This window comes from Miscanthus floridulus, chromosome 3 (genome assembly GCF_019320115.1).
Source record: "Miscanthus floridulus cultivar M001 chromosome 3, ASM1932011v1, whole genome shotgun sequence".
NCBI lineage: Eukaryota > Viridiplantae > Streptophyta > Magnoliopsida > Poales > Poaceae > Miscanthus > Miscanthus floridulus.
Genome location: NC_089582.1, coordinates 41,516,275 through 41,539,795, shown reverse-complemented (window position 1 = coordinate 41,539,795; position 23,521 = coordinate 41,516,275). Strand labels below are relative to the sequence as shown.

General features: G+C 40.1%; 1 protein-coding gene across 1 annotated transcript; it reads right to left on the bottom strand.

Moving 5' to 3' along the window:
• Window positions 1-10,398: 10,398 nt before the first annotated feature.
• On the bottom strand, window positions 10,399-11,139 carry LOC136543608 (agamous-like MADS-box protein AGL29). The gene has a single exon (XM_066536002.1). The coding sequence runs from the start codon at window positions 11,137-11,139 to the stop codon at window positions 10,399-10,401; it is 741 nt and encodes a 246-aa protein (XP_066392099.1).
• Window positions 11,140-23,521: the final 12,382 nt, after the last annotated feature.

Here is a 23,521-nt window from a genome sequence, read left to right as displayed (position 1 = left end):
TTGATCAAATGAACTAGAATGACATTTGACAATAACTAGTTAGCTGTCCCAAGAAAACACCATTGGGTATTGACCTGCATCTTTATTAGCAGTCAATCATTAATTATTTGATTGAATCATAAATTTATAATTCCTAGCCAACATTATGTCATTGATATAAATGAAAGGATTAGCTTGATTAAATTTGAGGTTCCACTACCGTATGCGTGAAGATTACTTTAGAACATATATTGATCGGTGGAGTTTACGCACTTTGCTCATCCCGACCCCTATTACCACAAAATCCTATGATTGTTCTGTATATATTGCCTTATTTAGTTCTCCATTGAGAAAAGCTGTTTTCCTGGCCTCTTGATATATTTCTATGTACATGATTGGATGCCACACAGTTGCAAGAATGATACAGATAGAGGCAATACTAACAACCAGTGAGAAGTTTCCTCATAATCCACTCCCTATATTTGTGTAAACCCCTTAGCAACCAAGGATGTGTTATATGGTCTCTCAATTGACCCACCAGCTTTGTGCTTTATCTTGAGAACCAATATATATGTCCCACAGATTTGCCCCGGCAGTAAATTCATTATTGATTCAATCTCATCCTGCATAGTGCTAACCCATTCCTTAGAATATGAACCAGAAAGTTCCTCTATTACAGTCCTTTGTTCATCTAAGTAATCTTGAGCATCCAAGAAAATACCTCCTTCAATCTCGAAATGCTAATGATGTACTCTAGTTTGCATCCTCCTATGAGGATTAGGGTGTGCTTGGTTGCCCACACCACCATAATAAGGCTGCCACACCCATCAAGGCTGCTGTTTGGTTGGTCAGTAATCGTTGGCGTGACACATCTTTTATACTTGTTTGCAGTAGGATTTTTTGCCACAGGTGTAGCACTGAATTTTGGCGCAGCAGCTTCGGTGCCGCCATAGGTACACATGGCAGAATTTTGCTGGAAAACAAGCATGCCCTAGATACTTCTACAGCTTGTGAAACTGCTCTGCTTTGAGTGTTATTTATCTATGATGTGAAGACAAAGTTTCGGTTCCTGCTTTATGTTGAGATCTCAGTCTTGTGCTTAGACCTGCATAGGACGAATGTAAAGGTAAGACTCAATGGTTCATTTGAGGTAGAAGATTAGATAGTGTATGAAAACTCTATCGAAGCTTTGGGAATTGAACACAAACAAAGGGTAAAGAAAGTATAGGATCTTTCAGACTTTTACCATGAATCCCAATGGTGCTCTTTATTAATTCATGCTCAATTCATTGTGTTTGAATAAAATTACACGTCATGTCAAGTATAGTTCCAGCCGTGGCGTATTTATAGGGGAGTGGATTAGAGTATGATAGTATTACAACACACCCATGTCATAATCATCATATTCATAAATATATGAGGGCAAACATGTCTTTAAATCCCCACAAGGGGCTTTTCCATCACTTCACCCGGAGCCGCATGAAACCTTAGCTTGACTGTCAGTATAGTGGGGCCTCCTGTGAGTAGTCTTGGGAGTCCTTAGCTCCGACTGCCTAAAGAGACCTTTGTCCTCCGATCCGGGCTTTCATGTTAGTCCATCTAGAGTACACTTTGGATCGAGTAGTTGTCCAGCGTCTGTGGGCTTTGACCTGTGGTTATGCTTCTAGGCATGGTGTGATCAAAGATGCCTATTTGTCCCTGATAGGTTCCATGCACACACAGCTTCGCAGAAGCACAGTGGGAGTGTCTCCTAAGCTCCTTCATGCGAAGGGGGGCGAAGGCCCCGAAAGTTGACCCCAGCACTTTATCATCCTTAATGCTTGGATTTAATTTGTCTAAAGTAGGAACAATTTCATAAAAGCTACAAGTCCATCAATACATTGCATTTGCTAGGGAATTCATTTTCCATATGAAAGTGGCATCTCTTAATTCAATTTCTGTAACAGTTCCACTTAAACCCTCTGAATAAATAAATAACCCTTGGAAGAAATGTCAGAGTATCTAATAAAGATGCACTTTTCCCTAAGAGGTCCAAGCTTTTACCATATTTATGAGACAAAATATGAATGCATGCCATTGAACACCATGGAAGTGAATATTCCAAACTTGTCTTTCTACCGATCCATAGTTCGTATGTTGTGGATGTCACAGATTTATAGGGCGCACGGTTCATTTCATGAGATGCAGTTAATAGCACATCTCCCCAAAAGAAAATTGGAAGACTTGCTTGCTCCATCTTGGATGTAACCATGTCTTTGAAGATCATGTTACAATGTTCTCTGGAACACCATTTCATTAATTATGGAGTGTTTGAGGAGATTGCTAGCTGTATAAATATTCGCTTTCAATCATACAATATTCTTAAACTGCTCCAGGAGGTATATATATATATTCAAGCCTTTGATTTGTTCTAAGAGACTTTATACTACTGTTGATTTTCCACCATAATCATATACTATTTGAAACAATTAATGCATCTGAATTATGGGCGTCAAGTAGAAAGCATGATCCTGCATACTCCAGCGTATAATTAATCATCATTTGTAAAGGTGATGAAGAAGTATGAAGCACCGTGTATGTCTGATCACATTCATCGAACTCCAAAGTATATCCGTGTGAGTTGATTTTTGGGAGGTTCAGTCGCACGAATAGGAAAACAGCCTTACCAACAGGTTTCAGACAAGTAGCTTGAACAGGGTAATGTTCACATGTTGGTAAATGAATATCGGCTGCTTGATGTAAAAAGCATCCCTAGTCTATCTGCTAACCGTGGCCAACCCAACATGACACTGTTTTCTAGCAAGCCACCTCATTGCATCTTATTCAACAGGTCAAATATAAAAGAAAGTTCACAAACATGAGGACAGGAAAATGTATCTGGGACCAAATATCTATCGCCAAAATGTAATACCCCGGAGTGAATGCCATAAACATGAATTTTAATATGGATCAAGTGTTTTTTAACGAAGGTTGATTGGATTTAAGGAGAGACAAAAAACAATTAACTTTTTAATCCGTTGCTCGGATGGATTAATAGAGACCACTAATGCGTAGAGCTCGCTAAATACTTTTTGTTTCACTACTTAATTGTATTAATCAAACTTTGGATGGTGGACTTATGTTTATTCTTACACATTTCCTATATCTCAAATGCCTAACTTCAGAACGTGAACACGTGAAATAGAAATAGAATAAGTACTCGGTAAAAGATGAACAACAACCCTCCAATCTAAATCTAATGGTCCCTGATACGTCGCCTGAAAAAACACTTAAAAAACAGGCACCTATGCTTAAGCAATTCCCTTATTCTTAATTTTAAGAAGAAAAAATTATAAAATAATAAAAAACCCCACGTACCTGTTAGGGACCAGAAGATGTGCATTTTCTTTTCTTCCTAAGCGCTCGTCGTTTTTCTACCACACTGAAAAAGAGAGAAAGATGGAGAAGGGAGAGGAAGAGAGGTCTTACAACTTGCCGCCGCCGCTGTCGTCGTCCACCATCATCGTCGTCCGAAGTGCCGTTCTTCCTTGGAATGTTGGTTAGACATCATCTTCTCTTCCTGTTTTTGCCCTCAATTCTTGGTTCATTTCTAGTCATGATGGCCGTAGATCAGAACGGTGAGACGGTCATAGCACCGTAGATCACCATGAGGAGGAGAAGAGGAAGGAAGGAAGGAGTATATCATCGGAGGATTATTGTCGTACTCGGAGTGGCTGCACTAGGTGAGATGTCGATCCTAATCCACTTCTTTGGATCAAATTTTGCGGATCGAATCAGCTAATTAGAAGAGGTTTAGTTGGACTAATTACCGAAATTCTCAAAATTAATCTTGTCCATGTTCTGAAATTCTATCAGACTATGCAGTTTCTGTTCATCATTGTTTTAGAGAATATTGATGGCCTTAATAAATTTTGTCACTGTAGAAAAAGTTGTAGAGGACGTCAATACCTTTGTTTCGACACTAAGATCACCCCCATAGCCCATGTAGTTCGGGAGATATAATTGTTATAAGAAGGTTTTTTTTGAGTAATGAGAATATATATAGTTACAGATCTAATCAGTTTTTGGCCATCATAGTTAACGAATTTTAACTTTTGATCAAAACAACAATTGTAGGGTTTTTGTTACTCTTTCCATATTGTTATAGAATACCTTTTTTGGATAAGTATATCTCCAGTTATGAATTTTATAAGCTTTCTGTCCTATTTTGGTCATCAGAAAAGTTTAGTTGGGTTAAGAGGATGTTTATACTATCTTAGAGATCTCTTATGCCGAATTTTATAATACAAAAGTTGTAGATAATGGAGTGTTCTAGCATCGGGTAGATTTTGAGAATTTTTGAATATTTGGTTTAATGTGTATGAAAAAGAGAAGGGGCAATGCTGCTGTCAGGAACGATAACAAAACGGCAGATACTTGAACGACAGGTTTGGGCCGCTATAGTGTGTAAAATGTTTTGTTACAAGTTCTCGAAAAATTATGATTTCTCTTTTTAATCTCTGGGTAAAATTTATAATAAGTATTTCTCCCTCATACTAACTCCAAATGTGATGATTTTTTTCGTAAAATTTTCTAAAATCATGCTCTTTCATTTTAGTTTGGTCATCTTTTCATGTGACAAAATTTGGACAATTTAAATTTTGAATTTCAAAAAATGTCAACTTCAAACTAGATTTTGAAGCACCAAATGATTTCAGCTGAAAAAGTGATAGATACCAAAGTTGTAGAATTCATCAAGATCTACAACTTTTATTTTTGTCATTTCTTCATCCAACAAAGTGATAGTAAACATTGTTCACAAATTGACATATCTGTCATGTAGCCTCACACACATACATAAATGTAATCTCACACACATACAGATACACACTTACACAAACACTCCATGTTGAACAACTAGCTCGTAACAACTTTTCCCTTACACCTTTTCATTCCCATGGCAATATGTCTTTAGGTAGGTTCTTTTCCACAACACTGATCTTCTTAGGGAAGTCTGTGAATAGTTGCATTTTTGCGTACTTATTGTACTCATCAACATCGTCCACGCCATCAACTCCGATAATGTGCTATTTTCCGGAGGCAACCACGTGCTTTGTCTTCTTTTTTTTTTGGGGAAGGTTAGTTTATAGGTCAGGCATATAGAAAACTTGTGCGACACATGAAGCGAGCACCCAAGGGTCATCTTGGTAGCCTACATTGTCGAGGTCCACGGCTGTCAACCCGACCTCGTTCACTTGGTGTTGTTTGATCCAGTGGCATCGAAACATGGCCACCTATATATATCCCTTCCATAGTCAAGTTCCCATATATCTTCAATGATGCCAAAGAATTGGATCTTTCGCCCCATTCCATCGAGAGCTTCTATTCGAACGCCGCTATTTTGGTTCACACATGTACTATCCTTTTCGTGGGTATAGTACGTGTACCCATTGATCTCGTAAGGTTTCCAAGATGTTACTTGTCTCGATGATCCCGCCGCCAACCTACTGATGGTAATATCATCTGTGGTTTCTCTCGGTATGTTTTGGTCCTTCAACCATGTAGTTAATCATTGCTTGTGTTGTTTCATAACCCACTCATCTGTATGACCAATTCTCTCATCATTATTGATAGCCAAGTATTCATCAATGTATGGTTGTATCAGTTCTGTACTCTGCAAGGCATTGTAATGCGCCCGACTCACCTCTTTGTAATCATTGTCGATGAACACTTTTCTCCCATTGGCGCCCTTCCTAGCTAGCCTACCCTTGTGATGAGAATCAAGTTCACCAATCCCTCTCTGTACTTTTAGGTACTCTTGACAGCACTCGACGACTTCTTCAGTACTATAACCTTCTATCATGAAGCCCTCTGGGTATGCTCGATTATGCACGTATTGGCTTAGAATCGACATGAAATGCTCGTAGGACCACATTTCATGCAAGTGGCAAGGGCCTAGGGCATGTATTTGATGAACCTGTGAATCATGAAATATGGCATTATATCAAAAAAGCGGGAGGTTAACACATTTCTAGTTGGTTTTGTGTCTCCACCACGAAATCATGTAGGTCACTCAGCTCTTTCTTGCCAATTGTCTTCTATGAGATCTTCGTAAAGAAGTAGCACATGCGGGTGATGGTCATTTTCAAGAACTCTGGCTTTATAGCCCTGACTGCAATGGGTAGGAACACTGTCATCATCACATGACAATCGTGAGCCTTGAAGTTTTTTTTATTGATAGGTCCTTCATTGACACTAGCCTCTTCACGTTCGATGAAAACCCAGTCGAAACTTTGATCCCCCTAAGGAAAGTGCATATCGCCCTCCTCTCTTCTGGGTCAGGTTGAAGCTAGCCATGGGAAGAGTGTATTTTCCATTACCCTCAGGTACCGGGTGAAGCTCTGCCTTCATATTTAGCTGCACCATGTCTTTCTGTGATTTCAGACCATCCTTTGTCTTGCCTGTGTCCATCAAGGTAGCAATGAGACTCTCAAAGACATTCTTCTACATGTGCATAGCATCAATGGCATGGGGGACCTCCAAGTCTGGACATAATGTATAGACTGAAAGAAGATCGACTATTTCTTGAAAGGTACACCAGCGACAGGAGGTATGCTTCTATCTTTCTTCGTCCCATCCGGATTTTTCTTTCCAAGGATGACACATATGTTTTTCACCATTTCGAACACGTGTTGCCCATTTTTACGTCTCTTTAGAGGGGGTTTATTCTCTGCCTTGTTGTCATAATATCTAAAGTATATCTTGCTACGATATTTGTGATTTGTCTTTAAGAAGCATCGGTACCTTAGGTAAACTATCTTCTTGGATGCATCCAGGTATACCCATGTAGTACCATCCAAGCAGACTAAGCATCCCGTCTTCCCTTTGATCTGTCCAGACAAAGCAAACAACGCGGGGTAATCATTGGTTGTAACAAAGATCATGGCTCTACATATGAAGTCCTCCTTTCGGAACGCATCGTACATCGGCTCCCCATGCCTCCATAGCCTCTCCATTTCTTGCATCAAAGGCTCAAGGAACATATCTATATCAATGCCTGGTTGTTTTGGACCTAAAATGAGAATAGTGAGGAGAAGGTACTTTCTCTTCTGACATAGCCACATCGGGATGTTGTACATGGTCAAGATCACTAGCCATGTGCTGTAGTCGCTTCTTCCCTCATTGAAGGGATTCATTTCATCGGTGCTCAAGCCAAACCATACATTCTTTGGATCAACGCTGAATTTTTTGTGCTTGCCATTGTAGCATTGTCATTGAGTACCATCGGTCGGGTGTGCAATCACATCATCAACTACCTTGCGCTCATCATCCCAACATGTCATGAGTGCAGCTTCCTTAGGGTTTAGGAAGATACGCCTCAAGCGGTCGACCACTGGCAAGTACCACATTACCAAGGTAGGAATTCTTCTCTGCTTTGCATCATTGCCTAATGGAGTTTCTTCTGGGGGTTGAGAATCTTATACCACCTTTTTCCCACCCTTCTTCCTCTTGTTCCCTATGGAGGCTTGATCCCCGTCGTAAAGGTCGTTGTTCTTGTACCGACTGGCCCTACACCTAGGACATTTATCTAGTGACTTGAATGTGTCACCACAGGAAAAGATACAGTGGTTGGGGCATGCATGGATTTTTCAATCCCCATTGTTAATGGACTTATGACCTTCTTCGCTTGGTATGTGTTTTTGGGAACGGAGTTTGGCTGTGGTAGCAACCATGATAGGAGACGCAATAGATCATTGAAACTATAGTCTGACCAGCTGTACTTAGCCTTCAGGATGAGTAGCTCAAGCACAAAACGTAGCACTGTCCAGTGTGTCGGAAAACCCTTTTCAACACCATACACAATCTCCTTCGATGCTTTTTCACCCTTTCCAAATTTTCTAGACCTTTCGGGCTCTTGAGTAAAATCTCTGGTCCAAGGGCTTGAATCATGTCCTCTAAATCATCAAAATCATCTTCATCCCCGACACGTGCTCTGCCATCATTATTGGCACCACCTTCATCGTTACCATCCCAACCACCAGCATGACCACCTTGTTCATTGCCAAACTCGGGATCCATTCGTGCATCTGGCTCTGCTGAATATTGGGACAAAGTTTCTAGGGTTTTGTCGTTGTCTTCTGGATCATCGTCGTCGTTAACAACAACCGTTTCACCATGATGAATCCACATAGTGTAGTCCTCAACAAATCCTCGCATAATCAAATGTGATATGATGATATCCACATCTCTCCACGCTATATGGTTCTTGCAATCGTGACACGGATAAATAATTAAATCCTTATTCTATGTCAATGTCATTGCATGGTTCTTTGCGGCTTTAATAAATTTATCTACCTCCTCACGGAAACTTGGCTTCCACCTAAAAGAACCATACATCCAAGACTTCCTATACTCCATCTTTATGACAACAATCAAAGAAAATACATTAAAGGACTAATTATTCGGATATATATTAATGTATATACATGAATCAAATTAATAATTCATTGAAATCAATAATTATTATTGTCCCTATTAGCAAATATAATGATATGATGCATATCAAACACCATGCTAGAAAATAATTAATTAATGACCTATTTATTCATAACTAATTAAAAATATACATTTCTTGATTACAATAAACAAATTCAAATACAACAATTAGCAACAATTAATATTTTACCCACTAACCTTCATGCAAACTTAGTCCCTTTTCGATAAACAAAAATTTACAAAAAAAAAACAAACCCTAGATCTAGATCTAGATCAAGATGTACATGACACTAATTATGCACTAATAGTCCACTAAAATCAAGAAAGATCGACTAATAAAGGGTGTAATCTTATTCCTCTAACTAATTTACCCTAGTACCTTCAAAACTAGGGTCTAATTTGCATCATACATGGCTCAAGCACCATAGAAGAGAGAGAAAAGTAAAACTCTAATTACTCACTAACCAACCACTAAAACTTTAAAAAAATATTTGGAATATCATTTTCTTACCTTCTACAAGCTCTCCACCAAAGGATTTGAGACCAAAACCTCCCCCTTAGTAGAGCAATTTTTGGAAGGTGCCCAAGGCCTCCCAAGCATTTTTTCTCAGGTAGGAGTGAGTGACCCGAGGAGGAAAAAGGAGCTGCAGGCCTTTATATGTGGAGCATTTATAGGGCCAGCTGGTGATTGAGCCGTTCCTACAAATGGAACAGTAGGGACGCCTGGTGAGTGAGCCGCCCCTACAAATCGACCTATTTGTAGGGACGGCTCGTATCACCAGCCGCCTCTACTGTGCCATTTGTAGGTGCGGCTGGGCTCATGGGTTGCGAGACACCACACTGTAGGGGCGGCTCCATCACCAGCCGCCCCTACCAAAAAAATGTCCTGTTGCTACGAACCCTTTCTGTAGTAGTGTGAGAAAATTAATACGTTTTAAAAAATAATAATAGTTTATGAATCATTCTTGTTTCTCAAATACTTTGGTGCTACACAAGATTATTATTGCAAATACTATTTTATTAAGTCGATATATTATTTTTAGCATATTCAACATAGTCATTTATCCTTGCATTTATATTTTGAGTTCAGGGATAATATTGTTGATTGTTACTAATTTTTGGTTTATGTCAGATAAGCTTGAAAGAATTGTGTGAAAGCTGTACCATTGTCTTATACATTCAGTACATATTTGTTACTACCATTTTGAGGAAAGCATATTCAAGAATCTATATAAATTTTTATTCATGAGAAGTATTTAGTAGTGGTCACTAACCAGGAACTTGTCATCCCACTAGATGAAAGATTTTTCAAAAATTTTAACCAAAAAGTCAGGAGCATGAGTTCAGGATACCTATAGCAGTACAACTTTTTTTTTCACGATCGTACGGCTGAGGTACGTATTTCATTACATTACAAGGACCCGAAAGTAATCCAAGGATTACCACAGCAGTCCCAAAGACACACACAGCTGTAAAAGAAAAAGCAAGAGCAGAACGGCACAGAGATGCAGGGCCTCAAAAGCCTCAGCAGACCGAAATCTGTGACAAAGAATAACAACACAGAGGTAGCCAGCAGTGAACTACATTATATTAGTACATAAACTACTAGGAATTATGTGTAGATGCACATTGAAAATATTGGAATATCTCTGAGTAGTTGCTATCTCATTCTGGGGAAGGTACATCACCACATCATTGGACTCTATAGTACCAAATATACCATATACATGTGAAGTTTTACATAGAATTCCAATGGTAACAACTCCTAGCCTGTATCTAGTAGACAACAAGTCATAGATATATCTTGGTGACAACCATGAACTATCTACCATCAGAATGAAGGTACACTACTAGAACACTTGTGACATGCATATTGTGAATGATCAGCGCTTGCATCTGTGACTGATCTTATTATTCATAACATATATATTGAATTTGTAGCAATCAACCATGATTCTGGTTGTCGGGGAAATTCCTCAGGCCACAAACATCATAGAGATCACCATTAAGCATGGGATCGTTGACTTCAAATAATCCATCAATGAATTCATTATTGCTCGAACTAGGAGCTGTGGACGCCATAGGATTGGCACTGATGTGCTCATCACCAAACTGGTACTGCAGGTCTGGAGCTGTCTCCATAGGTGGCTGTGGCACTAACCCTTGAGTTTGGCTCGTTTCAAGCTTGTTATTGTCCTTCTCTTCGACAACACCATGTATGGCTTCCAAATACTTCTGAAACTCTTGCAGCTCATCTAGACTTAATTCCGAGACATTAGTGTTCAACAACTGCATCATACGTCCACCCATTTCCTTCTGAGTAGCCTCTAGCAACATCTCTTTCTTCTTTTTTTCAGAGTTCAGAGACTGTTGCAGCTTTGAGTACTCTATATTCAGCCCATGTATAGTATCCGTTACAGCCCAGCTGTTATCATTGCTTTCACCACCCGAAGCAGGACCATCAGAAGTAACCGAATAGTTGAGGAATCGGTTTGCAACATCATCAATGGATGGATGCCCAAAAGAAAATGGCGTACCAGCGGTTGAGAAGACAACAGAGCCAACCATTGCTCCACACAAAATGGAGAGCTCACTAGCCTTATTGAACAGGCTTTGGCGACGCTTGGTGAAGCATATCTGGCGGGTTTCCTCATTCTCGATGGGCTTGATTTCACCCTTCACCATTGTTGGCAAGTAGTCAATATGTGCTTTCTTGCTAAGTCTTAGAGTAGTATGTGTTGATGCAAGCGTTTATGTAGGTACATATATATAGGATCCAAGTGCAACTAAGATCTTCATAGATTTGAATAAAGTATATAATAATTCTGAGCTAGTTTACAGCAGGATTCCAGTTAATTATTCTGTGCTAGTTTACAGCTGGATTCCACTTATCTTTAGATGGCATTTGTAAATATTTAGCATTTATTGTGTTAAAATATAATTTATAAATTTTGGACCACAACGTTCTGGAAGACAGCCATGTTATAGCTGGCACTGCCATAAAAAAAATAATGGAGCGCCTATATTAGATGTGTGCGGATTGTTAATTCTACCACAAATAAATTAATGATTTTGAACAACTCAGATATGATCAAATATGTATACACTGTGGTAGTTAGCGTAGTGAGGTGTGTCAAGATTATATGTAGCCAAAATGCGTCATAAATGCTTATATAATCAATAAGTAGAGACATAGTATATTATTTCCTTGCTGGCACACAGTAAATCAATTGTTGTTGATAGGTAGATATTAATCACAACTGGTATATGTATGTATTCACTGGCAAATATTTCCGTTGGTAAAACAAATTTGAAGCATATTGTTTTGTTGTTAATATAATGTGGCTTAATATATAAGAAAGTGGGCAAATGATGCCCCCTTTAAAAATTAAAAGCATAGCAAGTATGTTTTCATATATTGTATAAAATAATATAATCTGTGATGCATTTTGTTTGCGGCCAAATTAGTGCATGTTATACGGCTGTATATGAAATAGTCATTTGGTCTTTGAGTAAGGATTGTTCTTCCATAGTTAGGTCAATGTATTAACAATGACATCAATGTCTCACAGAAATTCAAAAGATAAAACTTCCTTTAAAAATAAAAATTCATGTGGTTTCTCAAAATTAAAAGGAATGAGACTAACAATCAATAAGGGCCTGTTTGGATACATTAGCACTAAAAATTGCCAGCTAAAATTAGTGCTAGTGGATCCAAACGGACCTGCTAATACCTGCTATTTATTAGCTGGAGGGTTGCTAACTATTAGTTCCATTAGCAGGTTTGCAGTTGCTAATAGGTGTTAATAGCTCATATACAGCTTGAACTCACTATTCAACCACCTATTAGCAGGTGGATCCAAACAGACCTGTTAAAAATTAGCAGCTATTAGCTATTAGATAGGTAATTTTTAGTACTAATGGATCCAAACAGACCCTAAGATCCATTAGCACTAAAAATGAGTACTCGGATGGTTGCTAACTATTAGTTCCATTTACAGGTTTGGAGTTGCTAATAGGTGCTAATAGCTCATATGCAGCTTGAACTCACTATCCAACCACTTATTAGTAGGTGGATCTAAACAGACCCCTGTTAAAAATTAGCAGCTATTAGCTATTAGTTAGCTAATTTTTAGTACTAATGGATACGAACAGGCTCTAACTTAGCTAGATGGAATTGGAGTGGGAGTACTCATTGTTATTTTTGTAGTAAGATAGAGACTATCAGGCATCTCTTTTCAGAGTGTCGCTATGGTACATATTTCTGTTAGTCTATTTTGCTATCAAGAAATGATAATGCGTTTGATAATGGCAAACATATTTTTTAGGTCTTATTTAGAGGGACACAATGGCTCCACTTATGAAGTGAGTTGCAACACAGTGATGCCTCTAAGGCTCTCATCACCTTTCAGTGTGCCACCTTGGAGTCAATGGTAATTACCTTTTTTTCCTCTCATGTATTGCCTTTTGTTTTTGGATTGCCAAGTGAACTGTTAAGAGTTTGGCTGTATGGTCGCTTAAGTGCGCAACTCTTTTGTAATGAGTGTGGCCTGATTCCTCTATTTTGAGGATGAACCAAATTCATCCCATTATATAAAAAAGGTAAGGAGTATCTACAAAGTTTCCTTGTTAATTTTGAGGTAGGATATGATGTTAGTTTGGTGTAGCTGGCCTCATTGTTATAATGATAGGTGTGTTGAGAGTAATGGGTTGAGATGTCTTGAATGCTAGGGGAATCCTAATGATTAGCTCATACTTTGAGGAAACCGGGTCTGTAAATTACTGAACCCTCTTTAACTGTGCCTTTGTTAATATATGGCAACAATGCACTAGTGGCACATACCTCTAGAACCATGGGTTTATATTAGAATACATATCTTTATATACATGGTATGAACATAATAGAGTTGTATCTCTGTCTATATGTATTTGAAACAAACAAGAGTTTCCAAACAAAAAAAAAAAAATGACGCATTTGCTTCCCTGTGAAAGTCCTTGGATACCTCAACTATCATGGGCAACCATCTCTCAACTGATTACAAATCCATGCAAGCATTCCAGAGTACATAATATTATTATTAAACTTCATTTGAATACAAGCCCTTTGTGCTAAATCAAAAATAAAACATTGATGATCTAAATATACTAGCAAAGTTTGATGAAACTAGCAGCATCCTTAAGCGTGGATGTACCCAACTACCAATCTCAACATCTATACACCACCAGATGTGTGTAGGCCATGGTTAGCACCAATGAGCTTTGTAAAAATATAAAATAAAAATGGGATATAGTGATTGGAGAAGTTTGACTATAGTTTGTGCCTATAGAATGCAGGTAATGCAACAATAAATAATATATCATCTCCTTCTCCAAAGCATCCAACATTCTCACTTTCAAGCTCCTCGACACTTACTCTGGCAATCACCAGATCAGGGTGAATGAGTTAGATCAACCAACAACTCCATTCATCACTCCTTTCAACTCATTCTGCTACATCCCTATGCCTTTTGGTTTAAAGAATGTCGGCACTACCTATCAGAGGTGCATGTAACGATGTCTTCATGACCAAATAGGTCCAAATCTGGAATCCTACATGGATGGCATCATAGTCAAATCCAAGAAGGTTGATCATCTAATTAGCGACCTCAAAGAGACATTTTTGAACCTCTGATAGTTTGACATGAAGCGTAACTCAGAGAAGTGTGTCTTTGAAGTCCCTTCTGGTAAGTTGCTTGGTTACATTGTCTCTAAATGAGGTATAAAAGTTAACTTAGAAAATACTACAACAATCATGATGAAGATGGGCCTCATTAAAAAACTTGAAGGATGCCCAGAAGTTAACAGGATGTACGGCGACGCTGAGCCAATTTATATCTAGGCTTGGAAAATGAGGGGCCCTAAACAAGCTATTGAAGAACTTGGACAAAGTTTAGTGGACTTAGGAGGTGCAAGAAGCCCTCGATCACCTTAATAAGTTCCTCACCACATCCACCATGTTGGTTTCCCAAAGCCTAAAGAGCCATTGCTACTCTAAATCATAGCAACCACGCTGGTGGTTGGTGCAGCATTGATAGTTAAGCGCCAACAAGCCAAGGACATTGAGAAGATGCAAAAGCTAATTTACTTTATTAGCAAAGTATTTTACTTTATCAGCAAAGTATTATCTGAGTCAAAAAACTTGATACTCGCAGATACAAAAATTCTTCTATACCATTCTTATCACTAAGAGGAAGTTGCTACATTACTTTGAAGGGCATTTAATCTCATTGTAATATCCTTCCCTTAGACTGAGGTCTTCAACAACAAGGATGCTACTGGTAGGATCACAAATTGGGAACTAGAACTCATGGTATATAGTATTGCATATGTCCCTCGCATGACAATTAATTGAAAGTTCTGGCCGACTTTGTGGCCAAATGGACCAAAGCCCAAACAATCCGCACAGCCGTTCACCTCGTATACTGGACAATGTATTTCAATGTGTCTATATATAACGCATAATGATGCAGGGATGACATCATGCTCATCTTCGTCGAAGGGAGATTGACTCAAATATGTTCTACAATTACACTTTAAAGCAACTAACAATGTTGCTGAATACGAGGCCGTAGTGCATATGGCCTCCGCCTTGCCATATCAGTACTAGGGATATGATGACTCTACATTCGTGAAGACTCCAAGCCAGTGATTAACCATGTGATGAGGAATCTTTATGCAAAAAGATCTTAGGATGGAGGCATACTACCAAGAGATTTCTAAGCTCGAAAGACAAGTTAGATGGACTTGAAATGCATCACATCTTACAAAGGGATAATGACATTGTGAACACCTTAGGAAAGATTGGGTCTGAGTGACAGCGAGTCCGAACTGGGATCTTTCTCGACAAACAACACAAGCCCTCCATTTGACTGAGAACCAACAATGAAGCATCACTGCAATAGTCAAATGGCAACATACAAGAACCCAATCAACATGTCATGGTAATAAACTCGAGTGCACACAACCACACCTCTACTACCTTTTTAGGGCTATCCTCCCACAAGAGTTAACAAAAATGAGGCGACTCTCATGGCATGCAATGTCTTTTTCGTAGTCCTTGATGAACTATACAAGCGAAGCACATCTAGAATCCTCCCATGATTCATAGCTCGGGAAGAAGGTAAGCAACTTATCGATGACATCTACTCGAGTGTTTATGGCCATCATGTAGGCCCATAATCTTTGGTTAGTGGGGCCTTCTGATAGGGGTTTTTATTGGCCAATATATAGCAGTTCCAACTGATAAGCTACTTCTCCACGTCTCTCTAGGATCTTAAAAGGTCCTATATACCTTGGTGCTAACTTTCCCTTCATATTGAATCTTCTCACACTTCTCATTGGTGACACCTTCAAGTACACATAATCACCAATTTCGAAAGTCAGCTCTCTTCTGCGAATATCAGCGTAACTCTTCTGTCGGGACTGAGCTACTCTCAAATTGTCTCTAATCATTCTCACTTGTTCTTCCGCGTCTCTAAGGACATCGGGTCCAAACACTTGAGTTTCTCCAGTCTGATTCCAAAACAAAGGCGTTCTACATTTACGTCCATACAACGCCTCGAAAGGTACCATCTTGAGACTCTTCTGATAACTATTGTTGTACGAGAACTCTACGTATGGCAGACTCTTATCCCAACTATCACCATACTATAATGCATAGGCTCTCAACATATCTTCCAAAATCTGGTTGATCCTTTCGGTCTGTCCATCAGTTTGTGGGTGGTAAGCAGAACTGAAATTCAACTTTGTCCCCAAAGATCTATGTACTTTATGCCAGAATTGCGATGTAAACTGAGTGCCTCTATCTGACACAATTTTCTTGGGAACACCATGTAAGCACACTATTCTTTCCATGTACAACTCTGCTAGTCTTGCACCCGTATAGATAGTGTTGACTGGTAAAAAGTGGGCAACCTTGGTGAGTCGATCCACTATTACCCATATTGAATCATAGCCTCTTTGAGTGCGGGGCAATCCTACGATAAAATCCATACCAACTTCTTCCCATTTCCATTCAGGAATCTTCATTGGTTGTAGTAACCCTGCAGGTCTTTGATGCTCAACTTTCACTCTTTGACAAGTGTCACATAAAGCCACATACTCTGCCACATCTCTCTTCAAACCATACCACCAATACTTCTCGAGATCCAAGTACATCTTGGTACTTCCGGGATGTATAGAATAGGCAGACTCATAGGCCTCTTGCAGAATTGCATCACAGATAGCCTTCACTTTAGGTACACATATCCTTTTTCCGAACCAAAGAGTACCATTCTCATCCATTCTGAATCCGGGTGCCTTTCCAAGCACTACATTCTCTGCTATCTCCTTAAGTTTTTCATCCTCCAATTGACCTTTGCGTATCTCTTGCTCCAATGTAGGCTCTATCACCAATTCCATTGCATTAGTGTCAAGGCTCAAGTTGAGATACTCCATTTCAGCACACAACTCTGCTGACATAGATGTCATCTAAAGTCCATTGGCATAGCTCTTTCTGCTAAGTGCATCTGCTACGACGTTTGCCTTTCCCGGGTGATAATGCACTTCCAAATCATAATCTTTGATCAATTTCAACCAACGACGTTGTCTTAGATTCAGATCTGATTGGGTAAAGATATACTTCAAACTCTTATGATCAGTATAGATATCACTCTTATGTCCAATTAGATAATGTCTCCAGATCTTCAAAGCATGAACCACAGCTGCCAATTCCAAGTCATGAGTAGGATAATTCAACTCATGCTTCCTTAGTTGTCTAGATGCATATGCCACCACTCTTCCTTCTTGCATAAGCACACATCCAAGGCCCAAATAGGATGCATCACAATATATAGAGAAGTTCTTGCTTAAATCGGGCAAGATTAATACTAGAGCTGTAGTCAATCTCTTATTTAGCTCTTCAAAGTTTGTCTGGCATTTATCCGACCATACATACTTAGCATTCTTTTCCAATAGAGCTGTCATAGGCTTGGCTAGCTTGGAAAAACCTTCAATGAACCTTCTGTAGTATCCAGCCAATCCCAAAAAGCTTCGAATCTCACTTACAGTTGTTGGTAGTTTCCAATTCAGTACATCTTGCACTTTGCCTGGATCCACTGCTATTCCACCATTGGAGACAACATGACCCAGAAAAGAGACTTCCTTCAACCAAAACTCACACTTGCTCCGCTTAGCGTACAACTTATGCTCTCTAAGCTTTTGCAAGACTAACCTTATATGTTCAGCATGTTCCTCTTCAGTCTTGGAGAATATCAGTATGTCATCTATGAATACCACCACAAATTTATCAAAAAACTCCATTAACACCTTATTCATTAGATACATGAAGTATGTAGGTGCATTGGTCAATCCAAAAGACATAACGGTGTACTCATATAATCTATATAGTGTAGTGAATGCTGTCTTGGGTATGTCCGAGTTTTGAATCTTAAGTTGATGATACCCTGAGCGGAGATCAATCTTTAAGAACACATGGGCTCCTCTTAACTGATCAAACAAATCATCAATCCTAGGCAAAGGGTATTTATTCTTGATTGTAACCTCATTAAGTGAGCGGTAATCCACACACATCTATTGACTACCATCCTTCTTATCCACAAAGATCATAGGTGCCCCCCATGGGGAAGAACTAGGGCGTATGAAACCTTTTTTTTGCAACTCTTTTAGTTGTTTCTTAAGCTCTTCTAATTCATTAACTCCCATTCTATATGGACGTTTAGCTATTGGTGCAGTTCTAGGTAATAATTCAATAATGAATTCAATGTCTCGGTCAGGTGGCTACCTGGCAAGTCATCGGGGAAGACATTCGGGAACTCCTCCACGACACGATCTTGTTCATTGACTTCTCCATCTAGCTAGTTCACTGTGGCTGTAGGCTGAGCTTGCACTACCACTTCTACACAGATTCTATCTCCATTGAGTGATGTCACGACCATAGATTTCTCCTGACACTGAATCACTGCCCGGTGTTGTTTCATCCAATCCATTCTCAGAATAAGATCAATTCCCGCTGTTCTCAACACAATAGGCTTCACTTTGAAGTCTACCCCCTTAAGGAAATGCTAGTTGAGGGGCTCCAATAAGAAGCGGGCATACTACCTCCTAGGGAATTTACTAGTATGGGGTTTTTCATGGCACACAAAGGTATGCTATGCATTCTAACAAAAGCTTGGGAGATAAAAGAATGCGAAGCACCAGAATAAAAAAGTACGGTAGCAGAGATAGAGTTGACGCTGAACGTGCCCAACATGACCTCAGGCATCTCCTGAGCTGCATCAAATGACACATAGTTCACCTTCGTAGTGTGAGGTGGTCGGGCGTTGAACTTCTAATTGCTGGTCTGGTTCTGAGGTGCTTGTTGGTTCTGCTTCTTAGGACACTGATGAGCATAGTGACCTACTTCTCCATAGCAATAGCAGGCGTTGGGATTGTTGGGTGCACCACTCTTCACAGGAGCATTGTTGGGCACTCCCTGGCGTGTTGCAGGATTGCTGGTCTGTTGCGGGGGATGCTGATTTCTAAACTATTGCTGGTAGTGAGGGCGTTGCTGGAACTGGTTCCTCTGAGGATACTGACCATGGTTTCTCTGGTGAGTTGGTCCTTGATTCCTCTGCTGGAAACCTTGCTGGGGATAAGCATGTGGGTGAGTGTTGCTTCTAGAAGCTTGCCCTTGGAGCCTTCTCTTCTTAGCTTCCATCTCCTTGCGCTTATCGTCAATCACGATAGCGCGATTCACCAAAGACTAGAAGTTAGGGTAGGTATTAGACATCAGCTGGAGCTGCAGTCCATCATAGTGTCCCTTGAGGAAACGACATTGCTTATCCTTGTCGTCCGCTACATCATTTGGAGCATAGCATGATAGTTGTGTGAACTTGTCCCGATACTCCGCCACAGTCATAGATCCTTGCTTGAGGGACCTAAATTCTTCTTGCTTCAGTTCCACTAGTCCATCGGGAATATGGTATGACCGGAAATTGTCCTTGAATTCCTGCCAGGTGATAGCAGGAGCATTGTTGGGACGTCCAAACTAGAATGATTCCCACTAATCCTGAGCAGCTCCTTGGAGTTGCCCAGAAGCGTACAACACCTTCTCAAGGTCGTTGTATTGTGCTATATTTAGTTGTTTCTCCACAGCACGCAACCAATCATCTGCCTCCATAGGGTCTGAGGCATGGGTGAACACCGGTGGATGACCTTTCATGAACTCTCCACGCTTATCTCTGACCTGAATAGGCGATGGTCCTCTTGTAGGTTCATTGTCCAAGCACTGCATCATAGCTTGCATCAGTTGCGCTTGCATTCCCAATATTTGTTCCATGGTCACAGGTGGCGGTGGTGGTGGATTCATGAGAGCATCACGTCCACGACCACGGCCTCTGCCTCTTCCTCCTCTTGCGGCCATCTGTTTTCCAACAAATGTGTAAAATTTAGAGATTTTCCAAATTATAGAGAGCTTACAAAAGATAAGAAACAATGCTGAGAATTTTCTGGACAAGATTCAAATTCAGCAGTTCAGTAAAACTGTTATAACTCGAGTTTCAGAAATCCAACAGAGGTGCACCAAGATTTGTTAGAAATCTTAGGAGATCAGCTACAACTTTTATTTAGATCACTTTTACAGATTCTGACACACACATGGTCAAAAATAGAGTTAAACCGAAACTGTTCCGGGTTCCAGACAGCGCCGGAACATCCACTTGTGTCAGCTAGATCTTACAAACTTGAACAGCTATTGATGCGATTCTAGAGACATTTGAAAGATACAGAAGTCTAGTTATCTCCACAAAAATTTTAGAATTTTTGACAGCCCAGATTTCGAGATACCAGATAAAGAACACAAGCTGCTCTAGAAATCAGCACAGCAGAGATAAGATAAAGCGAAACATCTGCATTAAGATTTTATTCTAAACTTAAGATTCCAATCTAAGGAAGTTGTGGACATGCCCACAAACCTTCAGCAATCAAACAAATACCAAATCAACCAAGTTCACAAATTAAAACATCTAATCATCTAAGTTCACAAGACCAAACAAAACTAAATATGAAACATGAACTAACGACGTGGTAATCTATATCAAGGCACCTAACATCTATGGAGCGGTGTCAATCATGGTGAAGGACCGGCGCTTCTTCTTGTAGATCAAAGGCTGCCCAAGTTGTGCTTGAAGTTCATCCACTTGCTTCTGGAGGCGTCTCTAAGCCCTCTGAGATGCACGCAGTTCTCCTTTGACTTCTTCATCCACTCCCTGCATAGCGTGGACATGCTGCACCATTGCTTCCAGAGTTGGGTCACTCTCTGGTGGAGCCAAAACCTGCCAAACACCCTCATGATCATTTCGAGGAAGGAACCTGAAGCGATCCTCTCTCATGGCCTCAAAGCGACGATCATGGTAGTGGATGTAGGCGTTCTGTGCTGCATCCTCCATACCATCCAAGGCATGGGCTCTCCTGGCAGAGGCACAGTGGATAGTCTCCACCTCATGTCCATTCTTGATGTCGTTCCAGGCGGTGACCACCAGCTCTACCTTCTAGAAGGTAGCCTCCAATGGATGCTGGTACTCAGCACAGTGGTAGCTGATGGAGGCGTGCAAGTCGGGTTAGTAGTCGTCCAGCATGTTAGTGAGGAGTGTGTGGTAGTAGGCCGTCTCTGGAGCTGGCTTGAAGTAGTACTTGCACTTCCAACCAATCTCCTCATCCACCACGGGAACAGCTGGGGATGGTGCAGGTGTAGGGGAAGTAGCCGTCAACTCCTCAGGTGTAGCTACAACAGGATAGACTAGCGCGACAACTGGAGTAGGAGCAGGTGCAAGCGTTGGGGTAGCCATCTCCTCGTCGTCGGAGATGATCACAATCTCCTTCTCCGCCTGTGGGGCACGCGGGGTGAACAGGGCACGATAGCCGGCAGTGCTGAGGCGAGCAGTCTTCGGGTTATGAGACATCTATAGAATTTAAAGTGAGATAGAATTAGAATCAACAATTTTAAATAATACATTAAGGTATGAAAATCATAAATGTTTTAATAAAATAACAAGAATAAGACAGTAAGCAAGAAATCAGAGGAGCAAAGATGCTAAAACGATCATTTTCTAACTAGGCTTGCGTCCTACAGTCAACACGGCTCTGATATCAATTTGTCACACCCAATTTTAAGGATAAAATTGAATGCACAAAACTCGTGTGTGCCCAGGAATCAATCACACACACAAGCTGACAAATTACATAAAGTATCATCACGGTGTCTCATACATCAGAATCATAATATAACTTAGTCTTACACATCACAGTGGAAAATAAAAGGTAACTCTCTCGTGGGGCTTCATCACAGGGAAAGTCAACTGGTTGACCACAAGCCTAAAAATCCTCAGGGAAATCCTCATACCCGTTGTCATCTGTTACCCATCCGGGATTTTTATCCAAATAAAGAAAATAAACAAGCGTAAGTACATCCCGTACTTAACAAGTTAACATGGGGTTATGAAGCTAAAAAAGGTTGACTCTGGTTTACTGCAGTTAGCATTTTTAGTAAGTCAAGCTTTTATTCTCAGGTATTATCAAATTATGCTTAAGCTCCCATTTAATCCCATATGAACCGATATCAGGGTCAAGTGTATCATATAACATCATAGAATATCTTAAATGATCATCAACAAGTATCCAGTTATTCTGTGAGTTTTCCGGGCCGCTCGTGACCGTGAGCACGGCTGTTATAACAGTTTGTGACCCTCTGCAGAGGTGGTGCACATTCACCGCGAGTCGTGATCCCCATATGTCCGGGTTAATTACTCCCATGTCACTGCCAAGGTGAGCGGGCAGGGTACACTATGAAGCCATTTCATAGGTTTCTCTAATAAGTTAGGGCCGCTAGGTTTCCTTAGCAGGCAGGTGTAGGAACCCCCCTTTCCTATGGCACATATCCATCGTGGCTATACTCATAGGAACAGAGGCAGCCATATACCCAACGTGGCAAGCCCCATTTGCGCCAAAAAGGTAACCTCTAACTAGCTAGAAAATGTTCTATTACTGAGCTAAAGTCAGAGCCATATGACTCTCGCGGTTGCACTGTCAGTCCTAGCTTTTGCCGACAGATAAGTCTTTATGGAGGGCTGGGAGCAACATGATCAAGAGTCATTTGCACCTTCGCCCTATGAAACAGTTGTTATAAATCATGTTAAACTCTTAGTTCCATAAAATCATTCATCATCATGTAGATCAAGTTCAGTTAGAGCACTAGCAATCTACCCATATGCATTTAACCCATAGGAGACAAGGAACAGGATAATCAATCACTAGGATGTCCTTACGGGTATAAAAATTAGACACATGCAAATAAGTAATTGATTAAAGTGAAATAGGACATCAAGATAGGCCCATGCTATATTTGCCTTGGTTCACAAACTCTTGCTAGTCCTGTTGGTTGTCGAAGGATTCTTGGTCTCCAACGTTCTCTTCACCGTCTGAACGCGACCAACACGACAACATACAACATTCCAAAAGCATTCATGCAAAGCAAACATTCCTATCATTAGAACAGTACACCAATAGTATAGAAAATAAGATAAAATGTTTGTGAAAATAATCTACGCCTCGCTACGATCACGTCAACGTGAAGTTCACGAAAAACGGAGCTAAAATGCGAAAGTTATGATTTAAATGGGATTTCCCATAGCAATATATTTAATTAAATCTAACCAGGAAATTAAAATGTTCTAAACTTGACTAACAGTGATTCTAACATGTAGATTATGAAATTACGAAGCTAACGCGATTTGAACGGATCAATTCGGAGCTAAAACGACAATTTTATAAGCAAAACAATTCAAATGGCATTTCTGTAAATACTGAAAACGTATTTTAGACTAAAGCAGTGAACTTTACGCTTTCAAAATGAGAATGCGTATTCGGGGATTTACGCTATGGATTGCGGGTTCAAATAGATGAAAACCGATGGGCTCTTAAGCTAATTGACCTCCGAAGAGGTATCTTCTAATCTTGACCGCAGATCAGAAAACGGACGTCTAGAATCAAATCT

Coding starts and splice junctions, on each gene's coding strand:
- LOC136543608 (XM_066536002.1), bottom strand. CDS start 11,139: ATGGTGAAGGGTGAAATCAAGCCCATCGAGAATGAGGAAACCCGCCAG.